General features: G+C 45.7%; 3 protein-coding genes and 1 pseudogene across 3 annotated transcripts; all 4 read right to left on the reverse strand.

Moving 5' to 3' along the window:
- Positions 1-701: 701 nt before the first annotated feature.
- On the reverse strand, positions 702-1,308 carry LOC127755574 (probable calcium-binding protein CML25/26). Its single transcript, XM_052281254.1, has one exon. It carries the CDS (start codon positions 1,249-1,251, stop codon positions 799-801), a length of 453 nt encoding a protein of 150 aa, XP_052137214.1. The 5' UTR covers positions 1,252-1,308; the 3' UTR covers positions 702-798.
- Positions 1,309-6,795: 5,487 nt separating this feature from the next.
- LOC127754833 (ammonium transporter 3 member 1-like) lies at positions 6,796-16,119 on the reverse strand (annotated as a pseudogene).
- On the reverse strand, positions 9,129-11,722 carry LOC127754834 (uncharacterized). Its single transcript, XM_052280430.1, has 8 exons — positions 11,555-11,722; positions 11,016-11,184; positions 10,724-10,814; positions 10,569-10,627; positions 10,412-10,472; positions 9,998-10,088; positions 9,838-9,914; positions 9,129-9,462 (listed from the first exon to the last, which is right to left on the reverse strand). The coding sequence occupies exons 1-8, from the start codon at positions 11,580-11,582 to the stop codon at positions 9,334-9,336; spliced, it is 705 nt and encodes a 234-aa protein (XP_052136390.1). The 5' UTR covers positions 11,583-11,722; the 3' UTR covers positions 9,129-9,333.
- Positions 16,120-17,167: 1,048 nt separating the features above from the next.
- LOC127753646 (protein CHUP1, chloroplastic-like) lies at positions 17,168-22,297 on the reverse strand. Its single transcript, XM_052279059.1, has 9 exons — positions 22,030-22,297; positions 21,892-21,938; positions 20,417-21,121; positions 18,577-19,869; positions 18,318-18,449; positions 18,059-18,240; positions 17,817-17,928; positions 17,579-17,722; positions 17,168-17,476 (listed from the first exon to the last, which is right to left on the reverse strand). The coding sequence occupies exons 1-9, from the start codon at positions 22,106-22,108 to the stop codon at positions 17,378-17,380; spliced, it is 2,793 nt and encodes a 930-aa protein (XP_052135019.1). The 5' UTR covers positions 22,109-22,297; the 3' UTR covers positions 17,168-17,377.
- Between the last annotated feature and the right edge of the window lie 30 nt (positions 22,298-22,327).

Consider the following 22,327-nt stretch of genomic DNA (forward strand, 5'->3'; position numbering starts at 1 on the left):
TTCTACAGTATTATATGGGTTTTTCTTTGAGTAAATAAATGCATTTGCCAACCCTGGTTGCTGTGGTGTACAACAAAACAATGCAAGTGTTCCTCGATCGGTTGCCTTGTTGCAGCCTTCACCCTTGCACTGCATGCTGTGTGATTCACTGATTTGCTAATTGGGTTTGTTATGAAGCTGGTTATCCGAACAAAATCGACGCGTTTGCATGTGATTTGCTAGTTGGGTTTGTTATGAAGCTGGTTATCCGAACAAAATCTACGCGTTTGCATGTCGCTTGGTCACGAATCGATATGTAGAGAGGGTTACGACGGCAGAGGATGGTGTTTTTCGTCGAAGTTGCTCGATAATCCTTTTCCTGGCTTAAAAATTGGATGAAACAATAAGTTTCTGCAACATTGACTAGACTCTGCTATATTGTTAATCTAGAAAGACCCAGTGCAATGCAAACAATGGGCTCTGCCGTTGTCGTCTAAAACGTTGAAATGGGGAAGCTGCAGGGCAGGGCTTACTCTTCCATCTCTTCTCTTGTGTCTCTATCCATCAACATTGAACAAAGTTGTCCTAGACCTAGCTATTCTTCCTCGTGCGTGCTATGGTAAACTCATGCCTCATGGCATGCAAATTGCAAAGTAAAAAAACAATAAAATTGAATGAGTCTATCATCATATGGACACATGAGGAATTGCCAAGCAACTAGCTAGCAATCAATCTGTCATCTGCACTAATTAATTAATTGACAACAAAAGAATGAATGGATGAATGAGAAATAGTAAGTGCAACAAATTAAAACGTAGGTCAAGCCATGAGCATCATGACCCTGAACTCGTCGAAGGAGAGCACGCCGTCGCCGTTGAGGTCGAACCTGCAGATCATGGCCCTGCAGTCCTCCATCTCCAGCCGCTGATGCTCTGACCCCAGCCGCCTCAGCATCCGCCGCAGGCTCGCCGGCGTGATCACCGCCGTCTCCTCCTCCTCCGCGTACATGTCGAACGCCTCCCTGAGGCACCTCAGGCTCTCCTCCGCTGGCTCCTGCATCTGATGAGCAGCTGAGAGCCTCATGAACTCGTGGTGGTCCAGCAAGCCGTCGCCGTCGGTGTCGGCCGTTGCGAGGATCGCCGCCGCCTCCTCCTCGGACACCTCCTCCCCGAGCGCCGCCGCCATGCAGCCGCGCAGCTCGGACGTGGAAATCTTGCCGTCGCCGTCCTTGTCGAAGGCCGCGAACACCGACGACGACGCTGTTGATGCCATGCCCAGTGCTTAAACCAGTAATTAATTCTGCCAGTAATTAATTAATTGACGACTCTGTTGCTGCTGGATTGATGAGGGTAGTGATATATCATATATATATATATATAGGAGCTATATATATGCAAGAGATCCAGTGGGATTATAATTAGGTAAGAGGAGAGAAGCTTCAACGTTAATCACATGCATGTGGTATTGACTGACCGCCGGATCGATCGAACGATACGATATGCAGCAAGCGCAACGAAACGGATCTTCAATTTCCGCGTCATTTAGTTTAGTTTGGACTTTGGAGTAACGTACATATGCATTGGCATGTCGCTCGTGCCTAAAAATAAAATTCTCTTCTATTTAACGGTCACCTGGTTATTAATTAGTTATTCACTTCTTTTTTCTATTTAAAAGTCACCTGATTATTTATTATTCTCCACCGTGTGACGCCCGCGTATAGAGGTTACTGACCAATTAACTAAACCATACTTAATCATGTGCATATGGTGTTATCTCACGCTTAATTAATTCCCTTTGAACCAACAGCATAATAAATTAATCATCAACTCAAATGATCTCGTCAGACGGCCATGCATATATATATTAGCCAGACGTTTGCAAGATATATCTATGACTCAATGCCAGAGTAGATCAGAATGGCACTAGCTAGCTAACAACTCGTTATTCACATGTGATATTTGTATTATATAATTTTGGCCTCTCAATTTCTCATCTGGATTCACTAATCACTGACATCCATATAAATTTTGAACACATATTCTTTTAAGATAATATAATTAAATCTAGCATTTACTTCAAAGAAGTTATAGCCCCATATATGAAGCACATTAAAAAAAAGTGATTTGGAGGGAGACATGTCCGTGCAAACATTTTTTAAGTATAAATTGTGAGCATGTTAGGGATTGAACACATAATCTTAGAGTTGAAACCACACACCCCTGCCACTACACTATCGAGTGCATCTCAAGAAGCACATATAATTCTATTCAAACTCAAAATGACTTATAGTGTGAAATAGATGAACTATACTTTAATAGAAAAAGAAACTATATATGCCCCTTTAATACATTTATGAGAATATTTGAATTTTATTACTAGTACTTACTCATAGGATGTAGATATATAGTAGAAAGATAAGTATAACAAGTAGAATTACAGAGTAAATTGAATGTCAGTTGCCATTAGATTCCAGGTTGTAAAATCAAAGTGTTTTTGATTCTTTATTCTATGATGAACAATTGGCATATGTGATTATTGGTTTTGATATTTGGAGATTATTGGCGAAGTGGTTTTGGTAATGATTGATTTTCAGGTGATGAACATGGTTTGTTGTTTTGTCGGGTCCGGTCAGACCGGGCAGGTGCTGCCAGTCAGACCGGCGCTATGCGAGCGGTCAGACAGGCCAGCCCGCGGTCTGACCATCCGACTCTGTGTCAGTTTCGAGCTAAACACAAACTCCAAGCAGCGGGAAGGGGCCGAGCCACGCTACACTCTCAACAAGTCTCCAAAAGCGGCAACACCAGCTAAAGACCACAGATGGCCCTCTGAGTGGATGGACTCCAGAACCACTGAGACCGAAGAGAGCGCAGAGTCGAAAACCCTATGACTTAATTAATACAGTTATAACATGTGGTGTGTCAGCTTGCACTTAATTAATTCCCTTTTGAAGCGTGGAAGCATGATAAATGTAATGATCAAAAGTCAAATAAATCATATGACCAGACGGCCAGGTATTAGTATATCAGAATGATCAAGCTAGCAACGCGTTAGTAGTTACACGTTTTTACATGCGTAATACAGTAGAATAGAAGAAGGTTTGTTTAAGAAGATGATATTTAATTTACTAATAGTTTTTTTAAAATTTATATTAGTAGTAGAATAATTAGTTATTTCCAACAACAGATGTATAAAGAGTCGATGGGAAAGACTAGTACAGCTTGGGTTGGGGATATGCATGATCTTTTTGAATTGGAAGTAATAATAAGGTAAGGGCATTATGCTGGGCTGGATGGAAATTGTGCAGAAATGTTTGATCGTTGATGTTAGGGAGATATATGGAATGGATGGATCGATAACAGTTGGGCAGGAAAAAGAAAGCGGTGATAAGCTACAGTGGGCTCCAGGCGGCAGGCTCCCGTATCCGATTCTTGTTGGGCCTCCAGCCTTCCTCTCTTATACTGTAGTAGTATATAGGAATAAGTTCATCTGAGGTCCCTTAACTTGTCAACGAATCCGATTTCCGTCCCTCATCCGGAAAACCAGACACAACGGGTCCCTCAACTATCAAAACCGGTGCAGATTAGGTCCCTCGGCGCTTTTGGCTGACGTGGCGCCTACGTGGCTAATTTGACTCGGTCTTCATCTGACGTGGCGCTTACGTGGCAATTCGATCCGAAAAAACAATAAAACCCATGGGACCCACATGTCAGTCTCACACAGAAAATAATAAAAAATGGTGGGCCCCACATGTCAGTCCAACTCACCCCTCCTCTTCTTCCTCCTCACTCCCCATCTCCCCTCTCTTCATCTCTCTCTCCTCTCCTCTCCTCAGACGACGGAGAGGCAGTGGCACGCGGTGGCGGTGCGGTCGGACAGTGGTGCCTATACGGAGGAGCTCGGACGAGCGATGGCGGCGCCGGTGCAGCGGGGCGCGGCTGAGCGGCGGCTCGTCGCGAGCGTGGCCGTGCGGCGGCGCCAGCCCCGACGCGGGCACAGCGCGGGTCGCGGCCTCAACAGTGCGGAAGGGCAACGGTGCCGATGCGGAGGAGCTCGGCCGAGTGACGTCGGCGCCGATGCGGTGGGGCGCATGGCCGGAGGAGCCGCGCCGCCCAAGCAGCCGCGAGCGCCACTCCACGGTGACCGGCGCCATAGGAAGAAGAAGAGAACCGAGGAAAGAAGAAGAAAATGTTGCCACCAAAATTTATTCCAGGAAAGCAACACAAAAATTCATCTGCTGCTGCGTCTAACTCATGCAGGAACGCTGCTGCGTAGATGCACACGCAGCAGCAGCCAGCAGCTGCTCCGACGCAGCGTCACCACCAGCCAGCCGGAGGGACGACGATGACGATGACAGCTGCCTGCAGTAGATCGGGAGGAGCAAAACGAAGAGAAGGAAAAACAACATAAAAGAAATACGATAAAAATTTGGTGTCGTTTGATTCCGTGTTGTTCTTTCCAACCGCGCCCTACCGCATCGGCGCTGCCGTCGCTCGGTCGAGCTCCTCCGCATCGGCACCGTTGCCCGGCCGCACCCCCGAGGGCGCGACCCGCGGTGCCCTCACCGGAGCCGGCACCGCCGCACGGCCACGCTCGCGCCGAGCCTCCACTCAGCCGCGCCCCGCCGCACGGCGCCGCCGTCGCTCGGCCGAGCTACTCCGCATAGGCACCGTTGTCCGACCGCATCGCCGCTGCCTCTCCGTCGCCTGATGACAGAGGAGAGGAGAGGAGAGAGAGATGAAGAGAGGGGAGATGGGGGAGAGAGGATGAAGAAGAGGGGTGAGTTGGACTGACATGTGGGGCCCATGTGGGTCCCACCATTTTTTTTTGTTATTTTCTGTGAGACTGACATGTGGGTCCCACGGGTTTTATTATTTTTTCGGGATCGAATTGCCATGTAAGTGCCACGTCAGATGAAGATTAAGTCAAATTAGCCACGTATGCGCCACGTTAGCCAAAACCGCCGAGGGACCTAATCTGCACCGGTTTTAATAGTTGAGGGACCCGTTGTGTTTGGTTTTCCAGATGAGGGACGGAAATCGGATTCGTCGACAAGTTAAGGGACCTCAGATGAACTTATTACATGCCATCCAACCGAACACAAACATCAACGAGGAAGGAAGGAAGAAAGAAAGGAAAAGTCAGCTTTTTGCGATGAAGCGGCGGAAAATCCCCAACCCACAGCGACGGAGCAGCAGCAGCAGCTTGGGCAGATTTACGTGTTACCACGACGACGACAACCACACCGCGGACTCCTCCATTATTATTAACACGTGGTACGACGAGGCGGCGCGCCGGCTTCCCCTGGACGACATCCCGGAGCTCGCCGACGCCGGATGCTGCCTGGGCCTCGCCCACCCCGTCACCAACATCATCCTCAACACCATCCACCACCATGGCCGATCAGATTCAGATTCTCCCACGCCCACCCGGATGACCTACGGCCTCCTCGCCTTCCTCACCGACCACCAGGCCAGGCACTGTGCTCAATGGTGCTGAGGCAAACCCCCCCGTGCGCAAACTCTTCTTCGCCGAATTCTGGGACTCACAACCTGGTCGATTTAACAAATCAAATTCAAAGCCCATCTGCTGCCCTGTTCAAGATTACAGTGCACGTTTCGGTGAGTCACTCAACTCTTCTTCTCATATATATGCTCCTACTCTACTAAATTTTATTTTCGTTAAGGAATGTATTAGACAGGCATATTAATTGTGGCAATCGTTATTGCAATTTGCATGCATGCTAATGCCCTGCCAGGGTTTTAAATTTCGAAACTAACATTTCTGCCGCAGGTGGACGATACAAAATTTTTCCAAAATTTTTGACAGATTTTAAATAAATTTGAATAAAATTTGACTAAATTCACAAAAAAAAAGCAAAAAACCGAAATTTACGAACGAGATGTTAGCATTTTGGTGGGGGGCGAGATTTCGAACCGAAATTTCAAACCCTGTGCCCTGCTGGATTTGTGTAATAATAATATTGTTTTGGTTTTCCGAACAGGTCGCCTTTGCAGCTTCTGTGATGAACCAAGAACGATATTGCATCCACCATGTGCAACTGGAAGTTATTCTAATGACGATGACGATGCTGATGCTGACGTCATTCCTGACTACAATGTTGATGATGCCATTCGTATGTATGGCTCTGTTGCGTCCGAGCTTAGTGAGGGCAGGGACTTGGTAGAGTCAGACATCATTTATTTTGATCACGAAAAGGATGCTGCTAATCTTGCACAAGTTCTCAATGACCCCTCCTTCAAAGAAGACAATAGTTTAGGTCGGAGGAGGAAGCAGTAGTAATTAGGTTCCAAAACAGAGCATGCTAAGTTGCTACTCCCTCCGTTTCACAATGTAAGTCAATCTACCATTTCCCACATTCATATTAATGCTAATGAATCTAAATAGATATGGAAATGCTAGATTGACTTACATTGTGAAACGGAGGAAGTAGCTCAGATCAGGAACATGCATCTCATCAGAAAATACTAGAAGAAAGCTGTACATGTTTGACCTTGTACTACTATTCTTGTCAAACTCTGAAACCTTTGTTTGAATAGCCCTGGAAATTAATAACAATGCCATTTTTTTTCTCTTACAAAAATAAAGCAAGGCTATGAGCCTATGCCAAAAAGAGTATACGCTTATGCTGTGACAGGAGTGACTACTGTTCACAAAGCACGCACATATGTTTGAGAAAACTAATCCAGAAAGTTGACTAAAAACCAATCGGTAAAACTGATCCAGAAAGTTGACCAAAAACCAATCGGTAATCTGTAATTCCATCAGTTATTGGTTTTTTAAAGGAGGAACTAGACGATGAGTTTATTCAACAACTTGTGTCAACCATGGCCGGATGGATTAGCTGTCACTCTGTCAGTGAGGCACGGAGGCTTAATTTCATGAAAAGAAAAGATTATGAATTTCCGACCTCAATGGTCTCATGGCTTAAACTACAATTAGTGCCACTTGAAAAATTAGTATAAGCTTGTTCCCCATGGATGGCAATGTCTCCGGCGAGCAGCTCCTCTTCCGTCATCCTCAGCGGCACAAACGCCCTGACGAGGAGCAAGATGATGGACGTGGCGGCCACGTTCCATGCGGCAACGAACAATGCGGCGGCGACCTGCTTCAACACCTGCACTCCGCCGGCGCGGACGCCGTAGACGAGTCCCCTTGAGCCGGTCACCGGAAGGAACATGTCACAGAGAGTAGGGTGCGCGAAAACGCCGGTGAGGACGCCGCCCAGAACACCGGACACCGCGTGGGTGTGCAGGATGCCCAGCGTGTCGTCTACCTTGAACGACATGGCGGCGTTCATGGTGTAGCATGGCAGTGTCCCCGACGCGACGCCCATTAGCAGAGCTGCCCACCCCTGCACCAGCCCTGCCGCCGGGGTGATGCACACCAGGCCGGTGATCATGCCCTGCACCGCGCCCACCACCGACGGCCTCCCCGGACGGCGACGTCGCAGCAAATCCAAGCGAGGATGCTGGTGGTGGCGCAGATGTGCGTGTTGAGCACCGCCACCGACGAGTCGGTGTTGGCGGCGAAGGGGTCGCCGCCGTTGAAGCCGGTCCACCCCATCCACAGGATGACCGCGCCGGCCACCATTGCCACCAGGTTGCCACCACCCACTGCCATTTCCTCCTCCTTCCTCCTCGGTCCCACCCAGTACCGGCGGCGAGGTGCACGACGTAGCCGCCGGAGTAGTCCATGACGCCCCAGTGGAAGAGGAAGCCTCCGCCCCAAATGCTGTACACTCCCACCGTGTCGTCCACAGCGGCACGAACGCCATCCACGCCTTGACGCTCATGCGCCCGAGAACGGCCCCACGGTGACGCCGGCGAAGGCCCACTGGAAGAACACCATGCTCGCCGACGGGTACAGCGGCGCCATCGCCGCCGTCTCCACCTCGCCGTTGGAGTGGAGGTGGAGGGTGGAGGGGAGCAGCGCCTGGCTGAGCATCTAGTCCTGGGCGAGCGCCGGGGCGGGGCGGCCGACGAAGGGGAGGAGGCGGCGGCCGAAGGCCATGTTGTGGCGGCCATGGCGTAGAGCGCCATGAATGCGGAGGTGAGCGCCCACTTGCGGGGGACGGCGCCGGCGAAGAAGAGGGCGAGGCCCGGGAAGCCCTGCAGGGCGACGAGCGTGGCGGAGAGCATTGTCGCCCTTGTTCAGCCACTACGGCACCGCCACCGACGCCATTGCTCTTCCTAGTTTGAGTTCGATCTGCTGCTTCATCTACTTACAAGATGATGATGATGATAGTAATAATGTACTGTATTGATTAATAAACCATGTAGTAGTACGGTCCTAACTAACAGGACATATGGAATAGTATCTTATTAGTAGTAACAACATATGAGAAGCAAGCAAGTCATATGTCTACTACGGTGAATCGGGGTGATCTCATTAACAAGAGTGCAAATCAATCACTTGCTTGTGAGTGTAAAATGTACTTCCTCCGTTTCACAATATAAGTCATTCTAGCATTTTTCACATTCATATTAATATTAATAAATCTAGATATATATATCTATATAGATTCATTAAAATCAATATGGATATAGAAAATGCTAGAAACTTACATTGTGAATCGGAGTGAGTACTATATCTCATTAACCAAGGAAGAGACCAACGATAGATATATATATATATATATATATATATATATATATATATATATATATATATAGCTTGACTGGTAGACAGGAGACAAGAGAAAATGTCAAGTTCTAGGGCTTAGCAACATAGTTGAAGGAATCTCAGTTTGTAACCCCCAATGAGTTTCCTTAATGAAGCCTGGCAGCCCGAGTCTTACAAATTTTCAATATTCATTCATGACATCAAAAAGGTTTGGCCTATTTCTTTATCATCACCTTTGAGATATGAACTGGAAATAACATTTCGGAAATTTTCTATACGGAAGAATTAAATAAAAGAAACAGGAAGAATGAAACATTAATAAAACAAACAAACCTGCACACAACACTCAGAGAGGCCCCAGGCTAGGCACCAAAAACAACCAAAGAGTACGTTTTCTTTCTTCTTTTTTGGCGAGAAATCAAATTATAGCTACCAACGAATTCATTCAGGGAGTAACAATTGTTCGGAAGAGTTTAAATACCAACAAATGAAGCATGTTAGCTGCGTAGATGTGCCACCCTGTTAATAAGACACGAATAGCTTTATAGAAAATACTAGGACAACGAACACCCTGTTAACATATTACATTTTTCAGATTTCCAACGTACCAAGAGCACAGACGCCATGCGCACGCACAATACCAAAAACTGCCTCAGCACAACAAGACAGCAAGTTGCGTCACTGCAAACTGGGTGTGCAAGCCAAACAAGCTTAAGAAGAATCATCAGCTTCACCAGCTCGCAGTTGCGCCAAGCCTTCCTTGTAAACTTCGAAGTCATCAGAGGACCACCGGCAGACAAGGTACAGTCGGAATGTTGCCATCTGCATCCCAAGCAACCGCTGCAATACAGAAATTCAAGAGGACCTTAATGCAATGGAATAGAAAGACATAGGATTGCCCAATACATTTTAACTTGTGTATTTCCTAAAGTACATAATAATTACGACACCACAAAGATGTTGCCATTGGCTTGGTCACAATATTAACATCATCAAAAATGCCAATCTGATTTTGCATTTTTTTAATGGGGGATTTGCAATTATGACATTGCAAACATTAACCTTTGGTATAATGACACTGGACCCACATTTCATAGACACAGATGGGCCCATTTGTCATCCACTCAGAGTGTCAAAACAGCGAAGCCCCCATGTTTGCAGTCCTAATATTGCAATTTTCTCTTTTTTTAATCATGCACGATATGCAGTACGTACCAGAGTTTGTGCTGCTTCTGGTGAAATGGGCTTCCCTTCTTCACATACTATGTGATCTGCAACTAATTCTACCGCACCTGCATCAACCAGGCCAAACTTTACAACCATTTCGCTTGGTGATTTCCAGTACGCGCACAAAAAATGTAGGGAAACTGCTAACCTTTGTTCAGACGAACTGGCATTCCTTGCTTGCGTAGAAAGGGTTCCATTTCATGTGTAAACTGTTCTAAGGGGCCTTCCTTAAGCTCCACCTGACATATCATCAGGTTCTAAATTTGGTAAACCATGTTTTATGAAGAAGAGAAAGTGAATAGTTATTCCAGACATTGTGCATTGCAGACACCACAGCTAAAACAAAATCACCAAAGAGCTTAACCCTGTCAAAGTGCTTTTGACTTAATTTTCCACAAGTTACTGTAAATCCTACTACTTTCATCCCTAAAATAACCAAAGAGCTTAACATTGTCATTGGTAACGTCAGCATAAATCTCGATAAGCATGGACATTCTAGATTGTTTACTGAGAAAACAAGCCATGAACAGAGGTACATAAATAGAAAGGATAACTTGAATACCGTTTCTGTCGCAATACTTCCTGTCCTGGCGAAATCATGCTCTTCGAATTCTCGAAATAATCTGCAGTGGAATATATGGCAAAAAAAAAGCTCATATCAAGCATAGGCAGTCATCATGTATAAGTATAAAGTGCAAGCCATTGGATGAGGAGACTACCTCTCTACATCATCTCTTGGAAGATTAGTAAAGAACAGTCCAGTATCACCTTGTAGGAACTAAATACAGAAAACATACGTCAAGTAAGAGCTCATAATTCATAGGAATGGTGTGGATTGTATTATATGCCAAGTGTTAAGAAAGGAAAATGTCACCTTGGAAAGTTTATGAAGGCCTGTTTTAGCTTCATCAGCAGGTGAACGCCCCAGCGCTATCTGCATGACCTTCTTTCCAGCAAGGAATATCCTGACATAAAGGGAGTATGTAAGAATTTCATCAAACAGCCAACCTAGAATAGCTTTTGTAAATACATGCAAATATGTTGTAGTTGCAAGGTTAAAGCGAAAAGCCAAAATTCAATCTATGCAGCATATCATTTGATGCTTTGAGCAGAGAGGCACAGTACTGGCTAGACTAATAATACTAATAATAATAAAAGGCAGCTACCTGCTGGAGGACTTGAGCTGCTCTCTGAGGTCCTTGAGCTTCTGATTCCTCATGTTATCGTAGGTGAAGACATAGGCATTAGCGTAGTGCTCGACGGCATCTTTGATATCGGTAACAACTTTGCCCTTGCGCTCTAATCCAGGCTTCTTCTTGGTCTTGGATAAGGTTACTGCGCTCGAATCAGGGGCACAAATTAGAGCTTTGGTGCTGATAACTAACTAATTACAAAACAAGAGCGATCTGTGCAGAATATGCAGGATAGAAAAAAAATAAAGAGAAGGTTTTTGGATCTCCCTTGGCCTTGGGGAAACAGCATCACAGCATAGTCTGTACCTTACTACTGGCGAGTGAAAAGCATGAATGAAGTAAACAAGCTGTGCAAAGTAAACTGTATGATTCTCTATGATTAGAACTAACAGCATATATAATAACCATATAAAATTGCAAAAGATAGGATATGAGCGAGGTAAGAATAGAATCAGTCAGATAGATGGATGAGCAACGAATCGCCGCGGAGTATAGGGATTAGATGCAGTTACCAGGGCGGTTGCGCTTGGATTTCGGCATCGCCTCGTCTTCTCAGCTCGTCCTCGTCGTCGGTGCTGTTGCGGCTGGCGGTGGCGGCGGCGATGTTGCTCTGTGGGTGGTGGCTCTAGGGTTTAACAAGAGGGGATGTACGTCGTCTGTTTGGACACGAAGGAAGGAAACAAGGGATCATTGGGCAGGCCTCCTTCATGGGCTCCTCGATATATGGGCTTGAACATTTTTCTCATTTTATAGGAATAAGTTCACCGGAGGTCCCTCAACTTAACAGCGAGATTTTTTGAGATCCCTTAACCACAAAATCAGAAATGTGTACCCCTAAACTTACACAAACCGTGCACTTAAGGTCCTATAGTAATATATATGGGTGGTTTCGCTGACGTGGCATCCTAATAAGCAAAAAAATTAAAAAATGTCCATGGGGCCCACATGTAAGCTGCACATATTTTTTCTTCTCTTTTCTTCTCCTTCTCTCCTCTTTTCTCTCCTCTCTTCTTCGGGCCGGCGGCAGGCAGAATCGGCTTATCGGTGAGCGTGGATGCAGGTGGCGGGGCGAGCGCGGTAGCAGAGCAGCGGGCTGTGGGCAGAGCGGACGGCGGGCGAGCGCCACGGCGGAGCGGCGGCGGGCTGCGGGTGGAGCAGGCGGCGCTTTGTGCTCACACTGGTGATAATTTGTAAGCTGGAAAGCGACGTACCCATTTCCGGCCCTCCTCCGCCGCCATCGCTGCCGCCGATTTCTAGCCCCGCGCCGCCATGTCCCGCGCTACCACCTCTGCGTCCACCGAACGCTCTCGAGAGAGGGAGAGGGAGAGGGAGAGAGAGGAAGAGGGGAAAGAGGAGTTGAGAGGGTATGACAGGTAGGCCCTACCATTTTAAAAAACAAAAATATTGACTAGACTGCCACGTAGGATAAAACCGCTCTGAAGTAGATCGAGGGGGGTAATTTGTCCGGTATTGAAAGTTCAGGGTGAACGATGTCTGGTTTTCGAGTTTAGGGGGTAATTCGGTCGATCGCAATAGTTCGGGGGGAGGGGGTAATTCGCATTTTTTTTCCATAATAATTAAATAGATTTCGGTATTGAAAGTTCAGGGTGAATGATGTCTGGTTTTCGAGTTTAAGTGGTAATTCGGTCGACCGCAATAGTTTGAGGGGGTAATTTGTACTTTTTCCATAATTAAATAGATTTGTATCGTGTGTCCTACGTAAATTTTAAGGACTCTAAAAGCCTTATATGTTGGTCTATCCCAATCTAAACAACCAAGATGGGACTAAACTCTCCACAATATCTCATAACATTCACATGTGCCACTATGGGCCAAATTCCAAATTGGGCCGGGTATAACATACACCCCCTCAAAGAACCCGATGTCCTCGTCGGGCCCAACATACCCACAATCAGGCAAACTACCAGGAACATTCCCTCTTAGCACACGCGACTGTGCGCCCAGTGCTAGCACATGTGCCACGCTGTGCACTCCGCAGAGCCTACACGTGCAATGAACCCCATGTCTAGCCCTTGGCCCGCACGCAGCACGCGCCGGTGGCCGCGAAGGTCATCTCTGATACCATTTGAAACGCCCCAGAGTCCAAACAACTCAGATCCACTCTGCAACACTGAATGAACCACACCTACCACCATCCCACTTATGCTTTCGTCCTCGCTTCATGTAAAAGGATTAACCTGGGGATGGTGAGATGGAGTCTAGAAGCCTTATATGTTGGTATATCTCACTCTAAACAACCAACCAGGTGGGACTAAACTCCACAATATCTCATAACATTCACATGGGCCACTATGGGCCAAATTCCAAATTGGGCTGGGCGTTGTTCATGGTGTAGCATGGCAGTGTCCCCCACGCAACGCCCATTAGCAGAGCTGCCCACAGCCCACCCCTGCACTGCACCAGCCCTGCCGCCGGAGTGATGCACACTGCCCTGCACCGCTCCCACCACCGACGGCCTCCCCCGGACGGCGACGCCAAGCGAGGATGCTGGTGGTGGCGCAGATGTGCGTGTTGGCGGAGAAGGGGTCGCCGCCGTTGAATCCGGTCCACCCCATCCACAGGATGCCCGCGCCGGCCACCACCCGCCATTGCCATTTCCTCCTCCTTCCTCCTCGGTCCCACCCAGTACGCGGCCGTGTAGCCGGAGACGCCGGCGGCGAGGTGCACGACGTAGCCGCCGGAGTAGTCCATGACTCCCCAGTGGAAGAGGAAGCCTCCGCCCCAGATGCTGTACGCCCCCACCGTGTCGTCCACAGGCACGAACGCCATCCACGCCTTGACGCTCATGCGCCCGAGCACGGCGCCGGCGACCAGCCCCACGGTTACGCAAATAGAAAGGGAACCAATAACTTGAATACCGTTTCTGTTGCTGTATTTCCTGTCCTGGCGAAATCATGCTCTTCAAATTCTCGAAATAATCTGCAATAGAATAAATGGCAAATAAGTGTTCATACAAAACATAGGCAGTCATCATGTACAAGTATAAACCATGTGAGAGCTTTTACGGTGTTTGCATTCCAAAAAATGTAAAAATCCAACGCTTCTCATTAACATGTATCATGTAAAAAGTATTTAAGTATTAGTGTAGGTACTTAGGTATCAAAAATAAAACATAAATTTGCTAGTAGAGAGAAAATGACAGAATTGTCCTCAAATTTAAATCGGTACCGCATAGGTACCACTTAAGTCATTTACATGGTACTAGCATATATGTTCTCTCTTTTACGTGGTTTCCCGTAGATTTACATTGTGTTCTTTGAGGTTCTTATTTATGTGATTTTCTCTAGATTTACATTTTGTTCCAAGAATACATTACTAGCATAAAAATTCTCATTTGCGTGATCTTCTATAGATTTATATTTTGTACGAAATAACACATTATCGTGCCAAAGCTTCTCCCTCGATCGTGTCTCCTTGCGGGTAGAACAGAGGAGATCTCATTCCATTCCCATATACGAAGGAATTTGTGAACTACGTAAATAAATAACGAATCAATTGTGTCAACTAGATCTCACCCGATGGTCTTCACCTATGCCGTTGACTGGTCTATCTCGTCTCATGTTGAATCCCCGACAATTCCGATGGTTCTCCCTCTGTTTCTTTTTGGTGAATTTAGGTCAAATCCTAGTGCAAGAACGAACCAATGTGGAAGACAACGCAGAAGAAGAAATAAAACGGATCTGATCTTTTTCCCGTGGAGATCTATTCGATGCGTAAATCAATGCTTGATTTACGTTTTTACTACCTATCAGTACTGGTACAGTCCAGCCAAGTATTCCATCCACTTGAAATGCACATATTTTACTACTTAATTAATTCACTGCCATCGGTTACAATAAATTTTATTCCGTACCTTACCCCTCTCTCGATCAACGGTCCATATTACCCCACCTCTCAATACCTGTAAATATCTCGCAAACACCGTAAAAGCTCTCAAACGATTTATAAGGAGACTGTATCTCTCTACATCATCTCTTGGAAGATTAGTAAAGAACAACCCCGTATCACCTTGTAGGAACTAAATAACAAAAACTTACTTCAATTAGGACGTCATAATTCATAGGAATGGTGTGGATTGTATCATCTGACAAAGGAAAATTTCACCTTGGAAAGATTATGAAGGCATGTTTTAGCTTCATCAGCAGGTGAACGCCCCAGCGCTATCTGCATGACCTTCTTTCCGGCAAGGAATATCCTGGCATAAAGGGAGTATTTAAGAGTTTCATCAACGATTAAATATACAGACCAAGACATTGATGAAAATCGAGTTCAGGCAATCTAGACTACCTACCTGCTAGAGGACTTGAGCTGCTCTATGAGGTCCTTAAGCTTCTAATTCCTCATGTTGTCGTAGGTGAAGACATAGGCATTAGCGAAGTTGTTAACAACATCTTTGATATCAGCAACCACTTTGCCCTTCCGCTCTACTCCAGGCTTCTTCTTCGTCTTGGACAAAGTTATTGCGCTCGAATTAGAGCGACAAAAAATAGAGCTCGATGTTGATAACTAATTACGAAAGAAGACGAATTTGTGAAGAATATGTAGAACAGTCGTAATCTAGTAGGGGCCGGGGAAAAAGAGAAATGTTTAGATCTCGCTTGGCATTGGGAAAAAGGCACATCACATCACAGCACAATGGTGTGTAGTATTGGCGAGTAAAAGAAACAATTAAGCAAGTTGTGCAAACTAAACTAGGATGATTTTCCCGGAACTAACAGCGTAATAACCGTGCAATTGCAAAAGATACGATGTGAAGAGCGAGATAAGAAAGAGTCAGGTGGATGGATGAGCAGTGAAGTTTAGGAATTGAATGGGACGGGACAGTTACCAGGGCGGTTGCTCTTGGATTTCGGCATCGCCTTGGATTCTCAACTCGTCGTCGACAGCGGCGGCGGCGGCTGCGTGCTCTGGTGGCTCTAGTCTAGGGTTTCAAGAGGAGAGCGAGGAGCGAGAGCTTCTCTCTCTGCCGCAGGCGGCCTCAATAAATGGGTCGACTGACTATGGCCCAATTCTTTTCTCGGCCTCAATAAATAAGCTGCTTCTACTGCTCGTCTTGGCTTCCCATCCATCTTCTTCCTGTGTCTCTCTGCTCTAAGCGCTGCCGGAGAGAGCAACCTCATTCTCAGGCCCAGCAGAGCGCGGCATCCTCCTCATCTTCGTTCAAGTATCAGTAATATGCATAAAAGCATAAAATGCCTATTAGCTCAGCTGTTAGAGCGTCGTCGCAGGTTCGAGACCTGCATGGGCCATTTCCTTTTTCTTTTTAACAGGGAATGGGCATGGCATTCCCTTCCGCTTCCGCAGTTGTTGCGCTTGCGGAGTTGCCTCTTAATTTGCCGTTGAAATTCCCCTAAAAGAAATTGCCGTTGAAATCCTCGGTCATGAAAGAAAAAATCCCAAACGTTTGGTGGTGACGCACATGACCTATACCCTCAAGCGTGGCAATGGTGTGAAGCGCGACGGAATGAGGTGCCGCGGTGGCCGTGCTTGCCTCCGGGAATGAGGTCCTTCTCCTTCCTCCCAGATTTCGATTTAACTTTTTTCTCTCTCTCTCTTTTTTTTTTACAGTTTTGTTCAATTTTCACTTCCTTTCCTTTAGGAATCTCTCACTTATTTTCTCCACGATTCAGGACTGTTTGCATCGAGTTTTAGGGTTTAATATTAGTTTTAAAAATAAAAATTATGTATTTGCAGAGAGTATACTACTTCAGCTGAAAGTTGACTGCAATGTATACGAGTACTAACTACTTCAGCTCTCAAGGTTTGTTCCGCCTCTTCAGTGTTGAGAATAGCTTCTGCAGTAGTAGCTGATAGGTACTACTATCTCCATCCCAAAATATTTGACGTCGTTGACTTTTTAAAAAATGTTTGACCGTTCGTCTTATTCAAATAATAAATTTAAGTAATTGTTAATTCTTTTTCTATTATTTGATTTATTGTTAAATATACTTTTATGTATACATATAGTTTTACACATATCACAAAAGTTTTTGAATAAAACGAACGGTCAAATATGTTTAAAAAAGTCAACGGTGTCAAACATTAAGGGAAGGAGGGAGTACTAGTTCTTCTTTTGCTTTTAAAATTCACTTGCAGCCTTTAAATACAAACAAATACACACACAATAATCTAGTAATACATGTATTTATCATCTGTACACTTATCATTCTTTCCTGCCATATACATTTTGATGGAGACAGCAATATTATATTGGGATTTACACTTCTCTTTTTCTACTACTTTTAGCTACTCAATTAATCTTGCCTTTCAATAAAGAAACCAGTAAACAAGTGTGGAATGCATCATGGTTAGAGCTATACATCGGAAATTTGTGGAGCAGATGTCTGTGTAGACATCTTGCTTCTTAGCTCTTCAAATGCCTTCATGCTTTCCTCATCGAACCCTCCGGCAAACTGCAGAGCACTCGAGAGTAAGTTGTCAATTAGAAAAATCTCCATTTCACCTTTCAGATTAATCAACACCATTATTACATACATGGTTGCGGAATTATATACCTGATGAACTCGGAAAGCAAATCTCACACCCTGAAGAAGCAAGAACTCTCTGTTGGGCTCTTTCTCGGTGCCTTGCAAGGCATCAAGCTCTGTGGCAACCCTCTTCATATACTTCTTCGCCAGCTGAACAGATGCCAATTTGATCTATTCCCAACATAACAAGATGGAATTTGGATTTTTAGATTTCCTACATGGTCTAAAAAGTGACAATAGACACAGGCTAGAGATGTATGTTAACCTTTCCAACTACCCCGGAATCAGACAGCCAATCCACCGGTATTCCATACTCCCTGTAGCGTGATATGGCCATGTCTCTGGTACGAAGTAGCGCATAAACACTCTGCTCCACTCTGAGATAAGTATGATACTTGTTAGTCCAATCAAACATCAAATGCTTATGCTCGCTAAAGATATTTGGACTTATCTCAATCTGAGGAACCATGGAATTTGGGAGAAGAATGGTTCAGAGGAGATGCTTACTTTTCAAGCAAGGAATACATCTTCTTGAGAGCTTCTTCACATGCAAGCTTTCGATCTTCAGTAAACGACGAAACCTTATGTTCTAATTTTAGCAGGTCTTGATACTCAAAGGCTGCCTCTCTTAGCGCATCAGTTTTGCTCTCTGGCCAATCAAAGTGCTTTAGTACTGCCCGCTCATCGACCTAAAATGTTATTTGACCCTTTTTCAGTACTAACTATTTTGTCATGTGTTGCATAGAAAAAAAATAGATAAGCTTACCAAGAAGGATAGTTCCTCATCAAGCCAATTTACAAATGCAACAACTTCGTCGATATTTACAAAACTTGCTGCTCGGACCTCATTTGCTAGAGACTCGACAAAGTCTCCTTGTGTCTCCACATCCGCTTTGACCTGAAACAAATCCATTTTTTTATATAAAAAGTCAGTCCTCATAATAATCTACCTGAATTACTAATGGACTAAGGGAATTCGGTAGTATATATATTTCTGAAAGGTAGCATCATCTTGAATAACTTACAGCTAAGAGGAATGTTGATCTATTCTCAATCTCTCCAATCATGTTGCTTCTCACATCAAAGGCACTTGATGTTGTTGATCCCAGAGAAGTTGTGTCCTTCTTGGCTTCACGCTTCATGAGACTTTGATAAAACTCTACAACCTCTGGAGCACGGTGTACCTTGTCACCACCAGCAAGATTCCTAGGTAGGGAACCAGGGGGTGGTGGCGGTGGTGGCAGGCCACCAGGTTTGCCAGGAGGCGGTGGTGGAGGAGGTGCACCTGGCGGGTGTGGCGGTGGTGGAGGTAACGCACTTGCAGTGTTGGCAGTGGCTGATGGTGCAGGAGGTGGCCTAGGAACTCTTGGAGCTCTCTTCTCAATATTTGCAAGTTTCAGTTGTGTCACTACTAGAGGGTTGTTCTGGTTATCACTAGGTTGATCGCTGGATTCAACATTAGCTGTAGAAGCCTTCTCCTTTATTTGAGCAAGTTTTGGAGGGAGTGCAGATCTTGGAGATGGCACAATACCTGAACTGTTGACACCGCCATATCTTTGTACCCTAGCTTTCTCGGCCTTCTCTTTTATTGCCTTCTCCCGTTCTGTGGCAAGTTTATGCCTATCTTTGTAAGCGGGATACTTGTCATCAGCAAAACCTTGTACAGTCTTTGACATCAAATGGAATGAAGATGCAACATTTGCCTCATCCATGATATCACTGGGATCCTGTTCCCTCTTTCCAAAGGTTGTAATGCCCACACCATCTCCTGCATTTCTGAGCATGAGAGCCTCTAGGGGCCCCTTTGGTTTCTGGCTGGCGCTCTTTGGGGAGTCACTAGTGAAGGACTGTGTCGGTGAAGCTAAGCTGCTTCCATCATCCTTGCCCCTTCCCCACTTCTTGAGCTTTTGCATCAGATTGGGCCTTTTGCCAAAGAAGCTGTATCTGCTAGAAGAACTGTCAACTGAAACATTGTCGAAGTCTTCACTTCTGGGTGAAGAAGGTGCAGAAGAAGCAGTTTCAAGGTCAGTGTCACCCTGTCCTCGTTCTGATCCTGCATATTCCAGCATTAGAAGTTTGGCCCTCTCACGCGATTTTGGGCTCAGGGTCTTGTTAAGGTCACGAGCAGAAATTTTCTCAGATGGTGCCTGGTAGTTGCGGAGCTCATATCTCAGACAAGCATTAACCCAACGCAGGTAAACCAACTCTTCTACTTCACTGAATCTGTTCATTTGTAGGCCTTCTACTTGCTTGGTAAGGTCTTCATTTACATGCCTCAGCTTGTTGATCTCCTCTCTTGCATGGGAAACTACATCACTCTGCACAATGATAAGCTACGTTATTAATATATCTGTATATGCTGAAAATGAACATAATATAAATATCTATTGCTAGTTCATTCTTCCTTTTCTGAGAGAAGCACTGTGAAATTATGATGTGGTTTTGAAATATAAGTTTAGCTCTCAATATAGCTATGCATTATTGAATAGGCAAGGGATTTTTCAGTTAAACCAATGTTAGTGTGTGCAAGCCTAGTCCAATGGATAATAATTCAGTGTTGATAATGTGAGAGATAAGTCTAAATTCTGAGTCCTTGTCATGAAATTGATTGATGAAATCCCAAGGGGAAACTACAAAAAGAAAAAAAAATAAATCCTATCATTTTGTGCCTATTTTTCTTAATGTGAAAATGAGGATAGAGGGGGTAAAAATGTAGGACAGCAGCCAGCTGTCTGCATGCCACATAAATCATGAAAAAAAATATGTCAACATTAAAAACAATTGCTGCTGCTGCAAATGATGCCATGCAAATGTGAGGCTTTAGAAGCATATAATTGCTGAGTGAAAATGATACTAATATCATACCTCTGTTATTTTTCCTTGTGCTGCATCCAGCTTAACGATGAGATCCCTTTTCTCATACAAGAGCTCCTTGTTCTTCCTCCTCAGCTCAACTACCTCCACTTCCAGCTCCTTGAGCTTCTTCAGCTTCCTCTGCACCTCTGCGTCCTTGATGGCTGCCTCCTCCTCCTTGGACTTCAGCGCAATCACCTGGTTCTTTAGAAGCATCAGCTGCCCTTTCGTCTGGTTCGCCTCCATCTGTATCTGTCGCTGCAGCTCCTTGATCTTGTTCCTCGCAGCCTCCAGCTCCCTCTTGGCTCCTGTGCCACGGGCGACGTCATCCTGCAGCTTCTTCCTCTCCTCTTGCAGCGAGTTGATGGTCATTTTGAGCATGTCGATCTCCACCATCTTGATCTTGAGCTGTCTGTGTAGCTCTACAACATCAGTCTCCTGTTCCTTGAGGCCATAGTACTCTAGCAGCTCTCCCTCAAGCTTCACTTCCCTCTCCTCCAGCTCACGCACAAGTCCACGCAGCCTCTCCAGCTCGGAGTTAACACTGTTGTACCAAGAGCGTTCTTTGACGTCAAACCTGTCACTTGATAGGGGGATGTCAATCTCCCCTGATAGGAGGCTCTCGATCTCGGAGAGCATGTCGTCATCATCTGAAAGAGCTGAATTGATTATGCCGCTGATTGTTTTAACCTCTTCCTTCTCTTCTTCTTTCTCCCCCTGAACCACAGCAATTGAAAAGAACAGTTAAAAACTCACAAGTTTTGAGCTAGTAGAGAATGACATTCACTTACGTGTTCAGAACAGTTACAGTTTTTTTTGGGAATACGCGAGACGCGCATTTTTGTATTAAGAGGAATAAATGTATTCACAGAACGGGCTTGAAAAATAAAAAGAAAGGGCCAGGGTACAGGAGAGGGGAACAGAAAAGTAGAAGCCTAATCACCCGAATGATTTGGCGACCAAAGAACAAGTGAAGGGACTATCATGGTCGGTATGGCTGATCGAGCCATCTGCCAGAGGTCCGCTTCCCCCATCATAGCCCTAGCTATCTCCATCCAAGGTCTGCTCTTCTGGTTGAAGACCCGGTTGTTCCTTTCCTTCCAGATTGTCCATGCTACTAGTGCCGCAATTGTGTCGAACCCTCGGCGATGGTCTTTAATCATCCTTTTGCGACTGTCACATAACCAGGCATGAAAGGACTGCTCATTGAGAGGCAGACATTCAGAATGACCGATAGCAGTAAGAGCAATCCACCAAAGCTGCCGAGACTCCGGGCATGTGACCAGGAGATGATCAATCGTTTCGTCGCATTGATCACAGAGGGGGCAATGATCCGGGTGTGACAGACCTCGGCTTCGAAGGCGGTCCGCCGTCCAGCATCGGTTGAGGGCGACCAGCCAGAGGAAGTAACGACATCGAGGAGGGGCGAAGAACAGTTACAGTTAAACTCACAAGTTCTAAGCTAGTAGAGAATGGCATGCCCTTACATGTTCAGAGTAGCGAGTTTTGTCTTTTCCTTTCCTTGCTTGGCCATCTGTTGAAGTTCAACAAGAGCTTCAGTGAGAAATTCAGAGGAACAAATTAAGGAAGGAAGTGCCACTGCAAGAGAGAAGCAAGTATAGTACCTCTGCTGCCACTGTTGGCTCTCTTAAGAGTTAAAGCTGCGACGGAGGCTACAACAACGACGCCTAACCTGACAAGCATGGCTCCTTGCCCTCATCACTGTCCCGGGCTGGAGAGCTGACGACGCACAGTGCTCCCTTGGCTCATCAGAAACTGGCAAGCTATGAGAATGGCAAGCCAGATATCTTGAGCTAGAGATAGATAGATACATTGGAGGAGGAGAGCTCCTTGCCTTTGAAGAGTGAGTGAAAGTCACCAGAACATGTGGCTTGCAAATTGTTCCTTCCAATTTGTCTGTCT

This window comes from Oryza glaberrima, chromosome 11, assembly GCF_000147395.1.
Source record: "Oryza glaberrima chromosome 11, OglaRS2, whole genome shotgun sequence".
Taxonomy (NCBI): Eukaryota; Viridiplantae; Streptophyta; class Magnoliopsida; order Poales; family Poaceae; genus Oryza; species Oryza glaberrima.

Bases quoted from the DNA above. Each gene is read 5' to 3' on its own strand.
- LOC127755574 (XM_052281254.1), bottom strand. From the start codon at position 1,251: ATGGCATCAACAGCGTCGTCGTCGGTGTTCGCGGCCTTCGACAAGGAC.
- LOC127754834 (XM_052280430.1), bottom strand. From the start codon at position 11,582: ATGCCGAAATCCAAGCGCAACCGCCCTG. The intron at 11,185-11,554 runs GTAACTGCATCT...ATTCGAGCGCAG, and splicing joins ATCCAAGCGCAACCGCCCTG to TAACCTTATCCAAGACCAAG. The intron at 10,815-11,015 runs GTAGCTGCCTTT...CCTTTATGTCAG, and splicing joins CAGCTCAAGTCCTCCAGCAG to GATATTCCTTGCTGGAAAGA.
- LOC127753646 (XM_052279059.1), bottom strand. From the start codon at position 22,108: ATGCTTGTCAGGTTAGGCGTCGTTGTTGTAGCCTCCGTCGCAGCTTTA. The intron at 21,122-21,891 runs GTAAGGGCATGC...GCTGTGGTTCAG, and splicing joins AAACTCGCTACTCTGAACAT to GGGGAGAAAGAAGAAGAGAA. The intron at 18,450-18,576 runs GTAAGTTATTCA...GATTTGTTTCAG, and splicing joins GATCAACATTCCTCTTAGCT to GTCAAAGCGGATGTGGAGAC.